This window comes from Myotis brandtii, unplaced genomic scaffold (assembly GCF_000412655.1).
Source record: "Myotis brandtii unplaced genomic scaffold, ASM41265v1 scaffold303, whole genome shotgun sequence".
Lineage (NCBI taxonomy): Eukaryota > Metazoa > Chordata > Mammalia > Chiroptera > Vespertilionidae > Myotis > Myotis brandtii.
The window spans coordinates 85966-102402 of NW_005361573.1; the positions used below are offsets into that span (position 1 = coordinate 85966).

At 51.4% G+C, this 16437-nt stretch overlaps 1 protein-coding gene across 11 annotated transcripts in view; it reads right to left on the minus strand.

Annotated features, from left to right (window-relative positions):
- UBE3B (ubiquitin protein ligase E3B) overlaps positions 1 to 16437 on the minus strand; it is a 37744-nt gene that overhangs the window by 2757 nt on the left and 18550 nt on the right. For 10 of the 11 annotated variants that reach the window (XM_014542440.1, XM_014542442.1, XM_014542443.1 and 7 more), the window contains 13 exons: positions 15650 to 15821; positions 13697 to 13815; positions 12736 to 12850; positions 11942 to 12041; positions 11261 to 11380; positions 9246 to 9422; positions 9014 to 9124; positions 8048 to 8185; positions 7683 to 7748; positions 5817 to 5875; positions 1758 to 1940; positions 1233 to 1344; positions 284 to 376 (listed from right to left, as the gene is read on the minus strand). In XM_014542440.1, the coding sequence (XP_014397926.1) occupies positions 284 to 376; positions 1233 to 1344; positions 1758 to 1940; positions 5817 to 5875; positions 7683 to 7748; positions 8048 to 8185; positions 9014 to 9124; positions 9246 to 9422; positions 11261 to 11380; positions 11942 to 12041; positions 12736 to 12850; positions 13697 to 13815; positions 15650 to 15821 (1565 nt within the window). Of the gene's footprint in view, positions 1 to 283; positions 377 to 1232; positions 1345 to 1757; positions 1941 to 5816; positions 5876 to 7682; positions 7749 to 8047; positions 8186 to 9013; positions 9125 to 9245; positions 9423 to 11260; positions 11381 to 11941; positions 12042 to 12735; positions 12851 to 13696; positions 13816 to 14081; positions 14140 to 15649; positions 15822 to 16437 lie in introns of all 11 variants that reach the window. The other variant, XM_014542441.1, reaches the window with a different exon arrangement.

Below are 16437 nucleotides of genomic sequence, written 5' to 3' on the forward strand. Positions count from 1 at the left end.
GCAGGTGGAGGAGTTGGCATTCAAGCCTGTGCCTGTTCAGTCCCTAGGTCCATGCCCTCACCCTCTGCCACACTGCCTCTCAGACCTGGAGCCTGGCAGAGCAGCGGCGACTAAAAACACCTCCAGCTACTCCTCCCTGAGGGAGGAAGGAGGACCAACTGAGCTGAGGCAGCAGGGCTAGCCTGCTCTCCCAGGGGAACAGCGAACCTGCTCCACGGCTCCCAGGAGCCCAGCGGCTTGCCCTGTGGTGGGCATAGCACACGACCCTCCCCAGCCATGGTACCTGGTCATCTGACACTTCGACACAGCGAATGGAGAAAGGAGGCTTGAGGTAGGCGAATCCCAGGAGCGGGGGCCTGGAGCAGCTGGTCACAAACTGCAACACAAGGCGGGTCAGGGGACAGGGGGCCGGCGCTCCCTCAGAAACGGGCCCTCGGTCTCTCACTCCTCCAGTGACGGGTCAGTCACTGCTGTTCGGCCGGCAGGACGGGTCACAGAGGGCACATTCAGCCCAAGAACTGGGACACATGTCACATGTCTCTTAAGGGCTGGTCTCAGACTAAAACGTGAAATCCACGCCAGCGGACATGACTAGCCGAGTCTGGTGGAGGATGTGTGAAGAGTTCAGGAACAGTGAAACTCCCACCAGGGGAATGGTCTCTGGTGGGACTGGCATGTTTTGAACATTACAACTTTAAAGACTCCAGTACAGGAGTCCTGGTGAATGCCAGCCACTCTCTTTGCAAAATATACACTAATAGCCGCTTACTTGACGGTGCGCATTGTATCGGGACATTGCATGTGTGGTACTGTGTGTTCATACTACTGAGAAAAAAGCTACACAGAGGTAGTCCCTGGTGAATAGAAATGGAGACTAAACCCTACACTGCAGGAGCAGATTGTCTCTATTTTCTTAAGGTAACAGCACCACTTTTATAACGACAAGAAAGCAAGAGAGAGGCATGAGCAAGGCCAGCACCAGCGAAGGGGCAGATGGAGTGCGGAGCCCAACAGGCAGAGCATGCCTGTCCCTGCAGAGGGTCCGCGCAGGCTCGCCTCACCTCGAGGCCCTCCCCGGTTACTACCTGACCCGCCTATGGGACAGGGCATGCTGATGACAGGAGGTCCTCCTGTTAATGTCATTTTCCCCCAGTGTAAGTTATTACACTGGCCTTCTAGATTTAGAATATCTACGTATGCATGCACGCACACAAAGGTAACATGCACAGTACCTTCAGAAACATGGCTCTCTCGTTGGGCGTGAAGTCGGAGGCCAGAATATCCCAGAGCCAGATAATGACCCTGTGACTTCCATGAAAACCACCGTAGTACACTGTGTGCTTCCTGAAAACAATGCAGACACGGCTCAGTCACGCAGACACAGGGAAGCACGGCATTTAGACAGGCACTACTAACTACCAAGTCCCCTGAAAGCCAGAGTTCATGTCTTAATAACCCCATGTCTCTGGAAGCTAACGGGGCAGAGAGTTCAAGAGCTGGCAGCTCTGGAGCAGAAGCCAATAGGAGGTCCTGCAACTAGTCCCGAGAAGCTCAGAGAGCCCAGCGGTCCTCAAGATCTGCTTCACTTCGGTTTCTAGGCACACAAGTGGTTGGGCTTTTATTCCAAGCAGTTCACCCCAGGAGCAGGGAGGAGAGCATCGGAGGTGGGCCCTGAAATAACTCTCCAAAGGGGACCCCACGGGGGGCCGCTTGCTTTCCAGGCCTAAGAACTTCGCCCTCACCAGCTCACTCCTTACTTTAAATCCTCCAGGTCAATCTCAGCGTTGTCACCGGAGATGAGACGCTGGAGCTCAGGGGTTGAGAACATCCGGGTCCACTCGGGTTTGATGATAGAACGGAATCCGCTGATGAGGGCAGCCGTCTGGTTTTTGATTTGAGTGTGCATTCGAAAGTGTGCCATCAGATGGATGTAGCTAATTCTGTAGCCGACAAAAGAAAACAATGGAAATTAACAGGACAGAGTGGGCTGTTCCCAATGGGCTAGAAGATGAGTTAGGTCATTTTTGTTCCATTTTACAGAAACACAAACAGTACCAGGACATTTCACCAGAACAACCAGATGACGATGACGGCTCTCCTGAACAGTACACTCCGTGCCTCTGTGAAGGCATTGAACGTTCAAGGGCATTACCTCATCACTTCTCCAAAAAGAACCGCACAAAACAGTGGGCCAGTCATTCATCAGGATAACACCCCAATGTGTCAAGAGTCAAAGCAAGACAATCTCCAGGTAAGGAGAGGGCCCTTCTTGGTACACAGGGTACTTTTCCGGTCTTGGATTTATTTTCATCCTTTTGGACATACACCAATTAAGATGTCATGCAGTCCTCCACTGAGCTTTAAAGCAGAGAAAAACCACTTCATACTGAAACTTCAATCAAAACCCTTGCTCATCTGGACCAAGAGAGAGGCCATGCAAAGGAGAGGCCGCAGAAAGTTCTGGCCAAATGCAGCTGGCTCATGTTCAGTTTCAACTAGGACGTCAGGGCACTAACCACGGCTCCAGCAGATGGTCTCCTGGGTCTGATTTTATGAACACAAAGGCCGCATGTACAACGTATAATATACTGCAACTGAACAGGTTGAGTACATCCCAACAGGCTTGCTAGCCTTGCTGATTTCTTAGCAAGCACGTACTCAGGGGTGAAAGAACCCGAGCCCAGCCCAAGTACAACTCTCAAAATCCCAATCAGTCCAATCCAAGGAAACGTGTTACCGCAGCACTCAGATCTGAGTGACTGACCTTGAAAACAGCCTACTTTAAAAATTATCCAGCAGCAAACTTGCACATCCATACACTTCAAGATGACCTTTCCTACTATTGTGACTCTTTCCCTTGACTCTTTGAAGCCGGTCCCATTTCACCAAAGAAAGAGAGGGGCTCTCCCATTTCACACCTCGGAAGTGCAGGGCCCAGCATCCCATCCCCTGAAGGAGGAGAACCGGGCACTGCCAGGCCTCGCAGGATAGGGAGCCTGCTGCACTGAACCCCGCTCTCACCCTGAGGTTTACACTGAGAATGTGGAAGAGCGAGTGAAAGGACTTTCTCCACATGAGTTTCCAGGCGGGGCAGGAACCTCACGCAACACAGGCAGCCTGCAGCATTGAACCCCACTCTCACCCCTGAGGTTTACAGTAAGAACGTGGAAAAGTGTGTGAAAGGACTTTCTCCACAGGAGTTTCCAGGCGGGGCAGGAACCTCACGCAACACAGGCTGCACCGACCCACTTCCTCCTACCACCACCCCTGTGCCCTCTTGTCTGGCACAAAAACCCACCAATCTGAGGGCGGCTGGCTGTGTGTGACGTGTCACGTATTCGATGATGGTGGCAACCACTGCTCTCATTTACTAAGTCCCTCCCGTGACCCAGACACCCTGGAAGGTCTTTTACACGCGCGCTCTCCCGGGAAGCCCTCTGCAGGGATGGTGAGAGGGAACACAGGGGCAGGAACAGGATCCACTTGCTGACGCCTCCAGCCTGTTCCTCCCAGCCAGGCTCTGTTCTCTCTCAGCTGTCGAACTAACGCCCCCGAGGCAAGTCAAACTGGTGCATCTCAATCCTGACAGAACAGTCTGTTCTGAATGAAAGCTCCCAAGCATGAGGCTGACCAAGCCCTCCCAACCCAGAGACACGATGCTCAGGACGCTGGGCTGTAATGTGCATCTGGTCCAAAGGCCTCACCGGGTGGGACCGAGCTCTCACGTGTCACTGAGGAGAGTGACACTCAGATTATAGTTCAGGTGCTCAGCGGAGCCTAGTGGTAGGAGAAGATGGAACTATTGTCTTGGTACAAAGGGTATTTTTCCGGTCTTGGATTTATTTTCATCCTTTTGGACATACACCAATTAAGATGTAATGCAGTCCTCCACTAAGCTTTAAAGCAGAGAAAACTCGCTTCATGCTGAAACTTCAATCAAAACCTTGCTCATCTGGACCAAGAGAGAGGCCGTGCAAAGGTGAGGCCGCAGAAAGTTTTGGCCAAATGCAGCTGGCTCATGTTCAGTTTCAACTAGGACGTCAGGGCACTAACCACGGCTCCAGCAGATGGTCTCCTGGGTCTGATTTTATAAACACAAAGGCCGCATGTACAACGTATAATACACTGCAACTGAACAGGTTAAGTACATCCCAACAGGCCTGCTAGCCTTGCTGATTTCTTAGCAAGCACGTACTCAGGGGTGAAAGAACCCAAGCCCAGCCCAAGTACAACTCTCAAAATTCCAATCAGTCCAATCCAAGGAAACGTGTTACCGCAGCACTCAGATCTGAGTGACTGACCTTGAAAACAGCCTACCAGCAGCAAACTTGCACATCCATACACTTCAAGATGACCTTTCCTACTATTGTGACTCCTTTCCTTGACTCTTTGAAGCCGGTCCCATTTCACCGAAGAAAGAGAAGGACTCTCCCATTTCATACCTCGAAGTGCAGGACCCAGCATCCCATCCCCTGAAGGAGGAGAACCGGGCACTGCCAGGCCTCGCAGGATAGGGAGCCTGCTGCACTGAACCCCGCTCTCACCCTGAGGTTTACACTGAGAATGTGGAAGAGCGAGTGAAAGGACTTTCTCCACATGAGTTTCCAGGCGGGGCAGGAACCTCACGCAACACAGGCTGCACGGACCCACTTCCTCCTACCACCACCCCTGTGCCCTCTTGTCTGGCACAAAACCCCACCAGTCTGAGGGCGGCTGGCTGCGTGTGACGTGTCACATATTCAATGATGGTGGCAACCACTGATCTCATTTACTAAGGCCCTCCTGTGACCCAGACACCCTGGAAGGTCTTTTACACGCGTGCTCTCCCGGGAAGCCCTCTGCAGGGATGGTGAGAGGGAACACAGGGGCAGGAACAGGATCCACTTGCTGACGCCTCCAGCCTGTTCCTCCCAGCCAGGCTCTGTTCTCTCTCAGCTGTCAAACTAACGCCCCCGAGGCAAGTCAAACTGGTGCATCTCAATCCTGACAGAACAGTCTGTTCTGAATGAAAGCTCCCAAGCATGAGGCTGACCAAGCCCTCCCAACCCAGAGACACGATGCTCAGGACGCTGGGCTGTAATGTGCATCTGGTCCAAAGGCCTCACCGGGTGGGACCGAGCTCTCACGTGTCACTGAGGAGAGTGACACTCAGATTATAGTTCAGGTGCTCAGCGGAGCCTGGTGGTAGGAGAAGACGGACCTATTGACAGGCCTATATCTACTCCTCACGCCAGGTTCTACTGTTTTAATTCGGTGAGAATAGGCCAGGTGGAGACAGTGCATTGAGGGGTTTGGCTTCTAGGGACCAAAGAAGTTGACATTCATGACAGATTCTTGAAAGCCTGTTATCTGTGACAGCAGCTGCCGGGCCTCAGAAGCTCCTCATATCTAAGACCTATCTGCTGCATCTGAACTTGCCACTGTGTTCTCAAGATCGGGCTTTCTACAACCGCCACGTGCTATCATTCCTAAACCATCTTCCCTCCAGGTGCCTTCTGCCTCGGTGCCCTCTGGGTTCCGGACTGCATGCCCGAAGGGCCCAGAATCCATCTGTCTGCACCGAGGGCCATCGTTACATTCCTAGGAACACTGCCTCTGGCCTCATAAGTGCTACTGCAAACAATAAAGTGTCAATTCTTACTTTGCACATCGACTTTAATACGATTTTGGCCTATGAACTCTAACCAGTAAGTTCCATTATAATATTTATGGTTTTTCTACTTCAAAGTATCTTAATAAATTCTCAAAGTAAGCCTGGAGAGCCAGAATGAAGTCTTCTCAAGTGCTGACCTTAAAAATCGAATTGCGATACTCACTTATTTTCATTTGTAACAGGAATGGTCTTCCCTCCAGGAATCAGTTCATGGCAAACGAGCTGGGGGAGAAGAGGGGGGCAATCACTCGAGAGGATTCTAATGGGGAGAAAGCTTCCTGCAGAGAAAAGGGCCGACACCCATGTCCGGAATAACGACACAATTAAGATGGGACATGTTTGGGAACAACCATTTCCACAAAAAGCCTGGGCTTACACAGCAAGCAGACTCTGCACGATCAATATGAAAGGTTTTTTTTCTCCAGAAAAAAAAAAATGGTGTCGGGGCCAGGGAGAAAGATCTGGAAGGCCAGCCACGTGTTACCGGTGGCACTCTCTGGGCACCGCCACTCTAGGCGGTTTTCATTTTCACCCGTGTGCCCACATTCTAGCTGATACTTGGTTAGGAGTTTGCATTATTTTTATAGTCAGGAGAGAAAATTAAGAATGCAGGAAGAAGCCTCAAAATCTGATGAAAGATTTGGAATCAACTGCTTTCCTCAACATCAAGAACTTCAGTGGGTCACCTAAAGAAATGAAAGAGTGCGTCCTTTTCAAGCTAATTTTAATAGAAACTCTGTTAATATAACTCTAAAGATGTGGTCAGTTTGGAAAAGTAACCTCTAGAGCCAATGCTGTGTACATCATGGGGCACACCAAAGATTTTCAAACTAAAAGGGCCCTAGGAGTCGCCCAGCCTGGCGTTTCCCACAAAGGTCCCAGGGAGCACCCTGCCTGTGAGCTCTGATTTGACAATCACTCCATGAGATGGCATTCTCTCTCTGAAAGAGGAGTTCTGTGGTCAAATGCGCTGGGTTCTCACAGGCTTCTCTGAGCCCTCGGGTGCCAGCCTGCTTGGCGGCTCTTCAGGAGGAGGGTAGGGCACATGGGCACTTACAGAGCACCCGGTGACACTGGTCCCAGCGAGGGCACACACTCGGCAAGTGGCCCTTTGAGAAAAGGAACTTGTGGCTTGGGGAGACCGAGCGGCCTCTGAGGCCACAGAGGCAGGGCTCAGAGGCAGCCCTGCACCCGGGCTCACGGCACGGTTCCTCCAGAGCAGCCCTCGGGCCACATGCACGGGGGCTCATTCAGGTGTCACCGGGACACACTGGAGGGGCCGGGGCACTTCCGAGAAAAGCTGAGAAGAACTCGGGGAGGAAACAGCTCTGCCCCCATGATTTCAAGGGTCTTTTTTTCTTCCTGTTCTGCTCTTTGTGACGAGTTGGGATGGGGACAGGAGTCTGTTAGAGGCACGTCTTCTCAGAGCCTTCTTCCCCCTTTCTAAGTCACTGCCCTCATGAGTGACAGCTAATCCTCACCATGGCAACAAAAAGCAACGTTACAAACGGAGCTATGACTTCAATTAGGAATGACCCAGAGCGTAACCTCAGCAGAGCAAGGGGTCTCAGCACAGCGAGAGCGAGCAGGCAAAGGCCAGGTCAGCTGTAATGGAAGGAGACCTCCCCCTCCCGGCAAGGTGGGACAGGAGAACTGGCACGGGAGCCAGAGGAAAGAGGCCGGACAGACCACTCTCTGTTTAGGGACCGTTGGGCAAAGCATCAAGGGCAGGGCAGGCCTCAGGAAGCCCAGAGGGACAGAAAAACTTCAGCCCCAGAAGTCGACCTACCTGACCCATGACATCTTCATCGTACGACAGCGTCAGGCCCAGGTCGGAGATATAATGGAAGGAGGAGACCTCCCCGTCCCGGCGAGGTGAGACAGGAGAACTGGCACGGGAGCCAGAGGAAAGAGAGGCCAGACAGACAGACACTCTGTTAGGGACCGTTGGGGAAAGCATCAAGGGCAGGGCAGGCCTCAGGAAGCCAGAGGGACAGAAAGAAGACTTCAGCCCCAGAAGTCAACCTACCTGACCCATGACGTCTTCATCGTACGACAGCGTCAGGCCCAGGTCGGAGATGTCCCCATCGTAGCGCTAAGACGACAGAGAAGGGGAAGTGTTGGGACCCAGCAGGGCTATGTCCTTGAAGAACTGACACTCCTGCCTACAAGGTCTGCTTAGGCATCGACTGCTGTGGCCACTGAACAGCTGGAAGCAAAGGAGACAGCCACACATCCCCTCGAGGAAGGAGGCCCTGAGCATGGGTCCTGAGAGGCAGCATCCTGAGGGCACGAGGGGTAGGGAACCTCATCCACCACACCCACCCTGCGGGGCTTCACTCGCCGTTGCCTTCCCGCCAGCGCTCAGCTAAGCCCCCGCCTGTCCTCACTGACCTTAATGGAGGTGAGGTTTTTGTAGAACTCGGAGTCCAGGGAAGGCAGCTCGTCCACGGAGCTATAGAAGACACTGTGGTGGTGCCCGAGCAGCTGGCTCAGGAAGAAGGAGGCGAAGGGCACGTCTACCACGATCCCCTGGGGGAGGAGACAAGCTTGTTTGTCCAGATTTCGCTCCTATAATCCCATCAGGGGCAGCTCACGGAGAGGCTCCAGAAGCATCTCCGGGCACTTCTGAAATTTTCAATCTGGACGCTACCTCCCCATCACTTAACAAACCCAACCAAGTCCCCCCTGGGGACACCTCAGCATGGTGGTTATGAACATAGGCTTTGGAGCCACACCGCTCAGGGATCAAACCAGCTCTGCTGCTGCCCGGCCACGGAGCCTCGGTTTCCCACCTGCAAATGGGTGACAGCGCAGCCTCCCTGCTGAGATTTGGGGAGCAGGTTGTGGGAGCTCAGAGGCCAAGCACCCAGCAGAGGCAGAGCAGGGCAAACAGCGGGGCCCAGTGCCCCCGTTTCTTTCATCTGCACTGTTGTTATTGTTGCTGGGGAGGGAGGAAACAGACGAGGCCCAGGAAATGGGGGAGGACGTTCACACCACCCCTCACCCTTCAGCGAAGCGGAGGGCAGGTTTAGGACTCAGGTGGCCTGGGTGCAAATCGCATTCTACCCCTTAACGAGCGATGAGACTCTGGATAGGCGCCTCCTCCAGCCTCGGTTCTCTCGTCCTTATACAAACAGGACAGCGGCGGCCACGCCACAGGGATGCTGAGGACTCAGTGAGCCGCACAGGAAGGTACCAGTATCTCTGTACAGTCATCACGGTTCCTGTCCTTTCCTGACTTTACCCTAATGACAGGCAGTTGACACGCTAGGTCTGATCACATAAATGCAAACAAAGCCCACGGTACTTCCCACGTTTTATCGTCCTTTCCAGTTCGATGCTCCTTCACGCGCCTACCTCATACACGGCCTTCCCCAGCATCTTGCCCACGAACTCAAAGAGCTGCAGGTAGTTCTCGTGGATGTAAGAGGTGGGCGAGGGGTAGAGCCTCTCGTCCCCACTGGTTGTCTGCGAGGAAAAAGGTGACAGAGGCAGGGAGGTGAGGCCTTGTGTGGAGCAAGCCCAGCCCTTCGGTTCTCGTGGCGCCTCCGTGTGGCGGCTGGCAGCCCCGCTCCCTCCCCTGGAATACCTTGAACAGGTTCAGTGCCGGGTCAAACACCCTCTTGATGATCTCTTCCAAGAACTCCTTGAAAACACCGTCTTGATCGATCCCTGCCTCGTCCACCCCGAGGTCATTGACAAACTTCACGCGGATCACGCCCTTCATGGCGTGCTGGGACAGCTGCCGCAGCTGCTCGTAGCCGTCCTGCCGAGGGCAGAAGTGCAGCCCATTAGGACCCCACTGCACACTCGGGGCTCCCCGAAGGCTCTCCTCCCTGTGGGAGCTCTCCAGTGGAATAGACGTGTGAGTCAGGGCGCATGGGCACATGAGAAGAGCAGTTTTCACCCGTTCTTAATGAGAGCCTGGTCAAAGGAAAACTCATTTTGTGGGACGTGACTTTACCACTCTTCCCTGAAGGAGACTGCCTTCGAGAGGATGCAGAGCAGCGAGACAGGAAACTAGACAAAATGAGTCACAACAGGCTCTCGGCCATCAGACAAGGATGAAAGAAGCCTGGACCAGATCTCGCCCTCTCTGTTTTAATGATACAAGGATCTAGCTCATTGGTTATCAACCACACTTACAGACACACTAGAAGATGAAGAATAAAATACCCTCCACCTCAACTCCTGGTACCTCTCCCCAGATCAGAAAGGCCTTGTGAGTCATGCTGAGGAATTTAAACATCCAGAGGGCGGTGGGGAGCCCAGGAGTGGTTATGCCAGGAGCAACATGGCTGGCTTTCTGCCCTAGGTCTCTCTGTTGGCAGCAGAGCAGATGGCTGGCAGACCCCGACCCGGGGACGGGAGAGCTGGCTTCATTCTTCAGGGCCTTCGAGGCCTGATATCCACGCCTGGCTGAGAATCTGAATTTCTTTGGCCTTAGTTCTGCCACTGGCGGGTGAGGGGACAAGCGGGTGTCCCCCTGAGGTTCCTCCCGGGACTGGAATGCTACAGTGCCAGCCCCGTGCACCCTTGTGAGGGGATGCCTTCCTGGAGGACTAACCTGGACGCCTAGCACAGAAGCCCCGCCTTCAACACAAACCACAGCAAAGGAAGCGGACAAAAAGCCTGGGACATCATGAGTCTAATGTCAGCTTTTTGATGCCCCTCGTGTCCAAATCGAGCAAAGGCCACGGGGCTCTCATGTTCTAATAATCAGACCACCAGACTGTAACACGGCTAACGGAATAAGCGACCCTCCTCCCTCCTCATTCAGTAGGAAGGCCAGTGATCAGTTTCATGACAAGATATTTCTAATGGGACGGGAAGAGGAAAACAGACTTTGCCTAAAACCTGAGACAGACACCCCTCCTTTTACGTCCCTTAGGGATGGGTATTAAAATGCAGCCTCAGGTAACCAGGACGTCAAGTGACAGTGCCATAAGCATTGACACCTGAGAAGGGAGCTGGGGACTCTCCAGACTTCCCGTGGGTGCTGGTCCCACTGGAGGGGGATGGTAGGTGGTGGGGCTGAGAACTTTGAGACAGGAGAGGTGCATCTGAAGAAAATGCGGGAGAAGGGAGTTTCTATTACGCAACTGGGCGTATTCTTTGGAGTCGCCAGAGTGGTAACCTATATGCTGGCTTTGACTGCGGTGGGCCACTTCCCTGGCACCTCATCAGTGTGTCTACAAAGAACTTCTGGCTCTGTGGTAATGCAGCTCCCAGCACGGCTCAGCCAACTTAACACCTACACTCCCGCCTCCACTTGCACAGTTGGGAGTCTGGACCAAGGGCCTGCCAGGACAAATGGAGTTTGCACAGACACGAGATGTTCTGCACATCGCACTTCCTATCCTCCTTTAGAGGCACCAAGTGTTTGATGCTCTAGCCAGGGGCCCTCCTGGTGAAAAGGAGAAGAAAACCTGTTTAACCAAGCAGCTCTTAGAGCAGGAAACAGGACAAATGGCCCCTTTCTGGCTCCCAGAGCCTCAATTCCAGTGTCATTAGATGAAGGAGTGACAAGAACAGTTCAGAGGCAACAGTTCACCTGCTGAAACGCCTACCCTCCACAGAGCACACTTCCTGTGGGCTTCTCACCTCCAACATCCGGGACCGCCGGATAGTGATGTGGGTGACGTGAGGGGAGGCGGAGCTGGTCTCCACGAGCCCCAGTTTCTCTTTCTCCTTGGTGACCATGTTTCGGAACAGGAGAACTCTCTGAAACGAGCAACGGTGAGACCAGAAACAGGGTCAGGGCTGATGATTCCCTAAAACACACTGGACAAGATTCATGGCTTTTAAGTCATTTGAGACGCAACTGGAATGGGATGCTTCCAGAAGTTAAAAGTGACTTGAGGGAACAGGAAACATTCCCCAAAACACTTGGGAATTAGAAATATAGCTTCTTCCCTCCCTCCTATATTCTCTCCAGCCAGACAGGCTGTCCGTCTGGCTCTCCAACAGCACTGCATTCTCTCACTCGAGGCCTTTAAACACTGCCCACTTTTGCCTGTGCTCCCGACCCCTTTCTGGGCTCCCATAGCAATCAACCCTGTGGCACACACCCCACTCTACAGGACTGCCAGTTCATAGTGTCTACAATCCCTGTACCCCCAGGACTTAGCTTCATGCCCTACAAGAGTAAGATCCAATCACGGTTTGCCTCTGCTGAATGAGTGAGCGCGTACGTTTATTTCCAACTGGGTAACAGATGTGGAAAGCCAGGAGCCACGTGGAGGAACAGAAAGACACACGGGCCCTGCTCTGAGTGCGACTCACGTTTTTGTGAGGAATGACGTGAGGGATGTACTGCAGGATCAGCTGGGCCCGCTTTCTGTCCTTGTCCAGTTCTTGGAAGAGCACGCTAGGTTTGAGATCCCTTAAAAAGAAAGACATGGGCTTGGGATAATGAAAACAAAAAACCCACTATTCTTGGCAAACTGCACCCTGCGGGCCACATGCAGCCTGCCGCCCATTTTTTGTCAAGTTTTAATGGGACACAACCACACTCATTCATTATGTATTGTCTCTGGCTGTGTTCGTGCCACAGCGACTGGTCTGCAGAGCCTAGAATAGTCACCGTCAGGCCCTTGACAGAAACAGCTGGCCAGTCCTGCTCTAGGGCCACAACTTCAAGACTTACACAGGAGTTGACATATCATTGATGAGACAACGTGGACACGATCTTATGTTTAGTTGTTGCAAGAGGATTCCCCAACCCCATCCTCCAAAACACCTAGCTGTAGTTTTTATCCTGCTAATTCTGATTTTTAAAAACTGCCATTTGCCTAGCATTACCTGTAGCCCAGTTCAGCTGAACATTTTCCTTCTTCCCAGTTTGGATAAGAAACACTTGCTAAATGTGACCGGGCTTTGCTGCTATAATGAGCTCTAACCATCCTCAGTGTACGAATATTTTAACAGAAGGAACTGCTAGGTGAGCCGTCCCGACAGGTGTAGGAAGAACGGGTCTCCTTATGCAGGTGAAAGATGAAGGAGAGGGCCAAGTTCCTCTCTGCCCTGGGACGTGAGTGCAGTGTCCGTAAACCTGCCTCCCCACCCCGGGTGCTCACTTTCGCAGCCAGTGGTCCTCAGGGGCGAAGCGGCGCCGACAGTCCCGCTCATACAGCACCATCAGCCACCCGTGGACGGACTGGAACAGCTCCAAGGTCTCACCCTTGGCGTTCTCTGTGGGCACACAAGCAGGAGGCACCCTCACGAAGCTAATCAGAGCGGAGACGAACTGAAAGGACAGCTCTGGTCATCAAGTCCCACCAAGGCCTTCCTCCCCCAACACCCCCTGTGACTCCTGCATGGCACCAACAGAGCTGAAAGGCGCCCTGGCTGTGTTCGAAGTGTCTACAGGACTGAATGTCTCTTAGGCACACTCACACCGCCCCCCACTAGCATGTCATCTAAGACCCTATTAATCTAAGGAGCTTTGTACTGAACCACTGGAAACACATCAGGAGGTGCATCTAACCCAGCCGTGGGCAAACTACGGCCCGCGGGCCGGATCCGGCCCGTTTGAAATGAACCCCCCCCGTGAATCCTGCATGGAACCAACAGAACTGAAAGGCGCCCTGGGTGTGTTTGAAGTGTCTACAGGACTGAGTATCTCAGGCACATTCACGCTGCCTCCCACTAGCACATCATCTAAGGAGCTTTGTACTGAACCACTGGAAACACATCAGGAGGTGCATCTAATCGGAGGTGTTAGCGGGCACACGTTTATCTTCTCAAAGATAAAGAATCAACACAAAGAATCAAAAGGAGATTTGGGGCAAAGGTAATCATTACTAATAATTCCTGATACAAGCAAATCTTGAAAAACATGTGGGAGAACAAGACTTCTTTAACTTCACCACTGTCTTAAGAGGCATAGATAGCGAAAAAATGAAACTTCTAATTAGGTGAAGAAATGTGCATTTTCAGTTAACGCTGACAGCTAAAAAGGCTAAGAATCAGCTGTGTTCCTGACTGACCTCCCCGCCTGTAGCATCAACTGAACAATGGCCGCCACCTTTACCTTACCTACGATGCCATCCCAGATCATCTTAAACACAAAGGAATTCAGGAAAGAGGAGATGGTGACCAGTTCTTCCAGTTTGAATGAAATTTGTTCTTCATAAACTTCAATGTCATCAAGGATCCTAAATCAGACAGGAAATTATCCATAATTATCCACCGAGAAAAGGCAAAAAACTAGATCTGTACTTCTTAGAGGACAAAATAAGGTAACGAAATAAGTTCTATCTTTTAGAGATACTTACTGTAAAATTTACAGATAAAGTAGTAAATGTCTAGGATATGCTTCAAAATAATGAGGGAGAGGAGAGCGGTGGGCATACAGATGAAGCAAGACTGGCAATGAGTTAACTGCTGAAGCTGGTGATGGGTGAAAAGAGGAGATGGTGACCAGCTCTTCCAGTTTGAATGAAATTTGTTCTTCATACACTTCAATGTCATCAAGGATCCTAAATCAGACAGAAAATTATTCACAATTATCCACCAAGAAAAGGCAAAAAAAACTAGATCTGTACTTAGAGGACAAAATAAGGTAACGAAATAAGTCCTATCTGTTAGAGATACTTACTGTAAAATTTACAGATAAAGTAGTAAATGTCTAGGATATGCTTCAAAATAATGAGGGAGAGGAGAGCGGTGGGCATACAGATGAAGCAAGACTGGCAATGAGTTAACTGCTGAAGCTGGTGATGGGTGCACAGGAGTTCATTGTACTATATTCTCTCTACTTCCTATTGACTTGAAATTGTCCCCAGTAAAAAGTTAAAAATACAATTAAGAAGAAAACAATAAGCCCTGCTCTGTATTTCAGCTCTATCTGAAAATATCCTAAAACGGCTCCATTCCCTTTAGAATGTGAGTCGCTCTTGGGTCGCCCGTGACCCAGCAGGTCAGGGTCTGCACCAGCAGCTACGGACCCTGCTCTTGCCACCAACCTCTCACTGAGCTCTTCCCTCCATGATTCTTACCCAACCTGCCACCTACCAGCCCCTGAGGCCTCCTGCCAAGGCTTCTAGCCTGAACATAACTGCCTAAGGTTCATTCTATCTTATAATTTTTCACCAGCCTTTTGGGGGGAAAGTGGAATCAAAAGAATACCAAATACACGAGTAGACACCTAAGCTTAAAGAACAAAGGAACTAAATGGGACTAGCATTTGTTAATTTCTCCCTCTGTGCCAGGCACTGTACTAAGTACCTGACATGCCTTTTCTCGTTCACTCCCTATCACACTGGTAATGTTATCTCCGTTGCCCAGGGCATCTCAGTAAGTGGTGGAGCCAAGTTTTGCACCCTGACTCCCTGGCTCTGCCACCTACCAGCCCCTGAGGCCTCCTGCCAAGGCTTCTAGCCTGAACATAACTGCCTAAGGTTCATTCTATCTTATAATTTTTCACCAGCCTTTTGGGGGAAAAGTGGAATTAAAAGAATACCAAATACACGAGTAGACACCTAAGCTTCAAGAACAAAGGAACTAAATGGGACTAGCATTTAATTTCTCCCTCTGTGCCAGGCACTGTACTAAGTACCTGACATGCCTTTTCTCATTCACTCCCTATCACACTGGTAATGTTATCTCTGTTGCCCAGGGCATCTCAGTAAGTGGTGGAGCCAAGTTTTGCACCCTGACTCCCTGGCTCTGCAAGCTTCCAGTAAACTAACTAGCACAGCGAGTAAATGGCCGAAGTAATTTAGACCCAGAGACTAGGAACCCCAAAGGCCACATTCAGTGGTGCTGACCCAGCTCCCTGAAAGGATAGGAACAATTGCTGAAGCCCTACTATGTGCCACCCACTCTGTAAATGTTTCCTCATCTGATGCTTCTAAAACGTCATTTACAAAAGCAAGCAGTGGACCCTGCCACACAGGCCCAAACCTGAGCAGGAACCGTATCAGTAACTGCTTCCTTACTGCCACTGCCTTCTAGGGAAGGAGTCCAGGCCAGCAGCAGTCAACCTACGTGATGAGGTGCCGGGAGCAGTCACAGAACAGCATCAGCATGGCCAAGAGCTGCTTGGACTCTTCGGTGTCATTGTTGAGGCATTCCAAGAAGAGCTTCAACCCTCCGTGGGGCCCCAGCTCACAGATAAACGCCCACAGTTTGGGCAGCAGGTCATCAAGGTAAGTGAGACCTGGGAAAAGACAGAGAAACCCAAGCTTCAGGTGGGGCTCCAGCTGGTCCATTATTTCCCTACCCACCAGGGAGACAAACACACCTACTAGTGAACGTTCAGTGTGTGAGAGAGAAGGTGCGATTACCAAGAAAATCATTATCACCACGAGAATAAGAGCTAACATGTAACGGGTGCTTACTCTGTGCCAGATACTATTCCAGGTACTTTACACGCATGATCTCCTTTCCAGTGTGAAACTCAATGTTATCTAAAGTGAAGGCCAGAGAGGTTTAAGTGGCTCAAAACCACACAGCCAGGTAGTGTCAGACCAAGAGCAGAACCCAGGTCTGACTCCGAGTGTATGTTTTAAATCAGAGATCAGCAAATTTCTTTCTGGAAAGGGCCAGAGTCGGCGTTTTTAGGCTCTGTAGGCCAATCTCTGTCACAACTACTCAATGCAACTATGATAGCACAAAAGCGGCTATTAGAAAATATGGATGTAGCTTTGTTCCAATAAAACTTTATTTATAAAAGCAAGTAGTGGGTTGGCTTTGGCCCACAGGCAGTAGTTTATCGATACCTGCTTTAAACTATCTTGCACGCATGGGATTGAACCTGCAATCCAGATATGTGC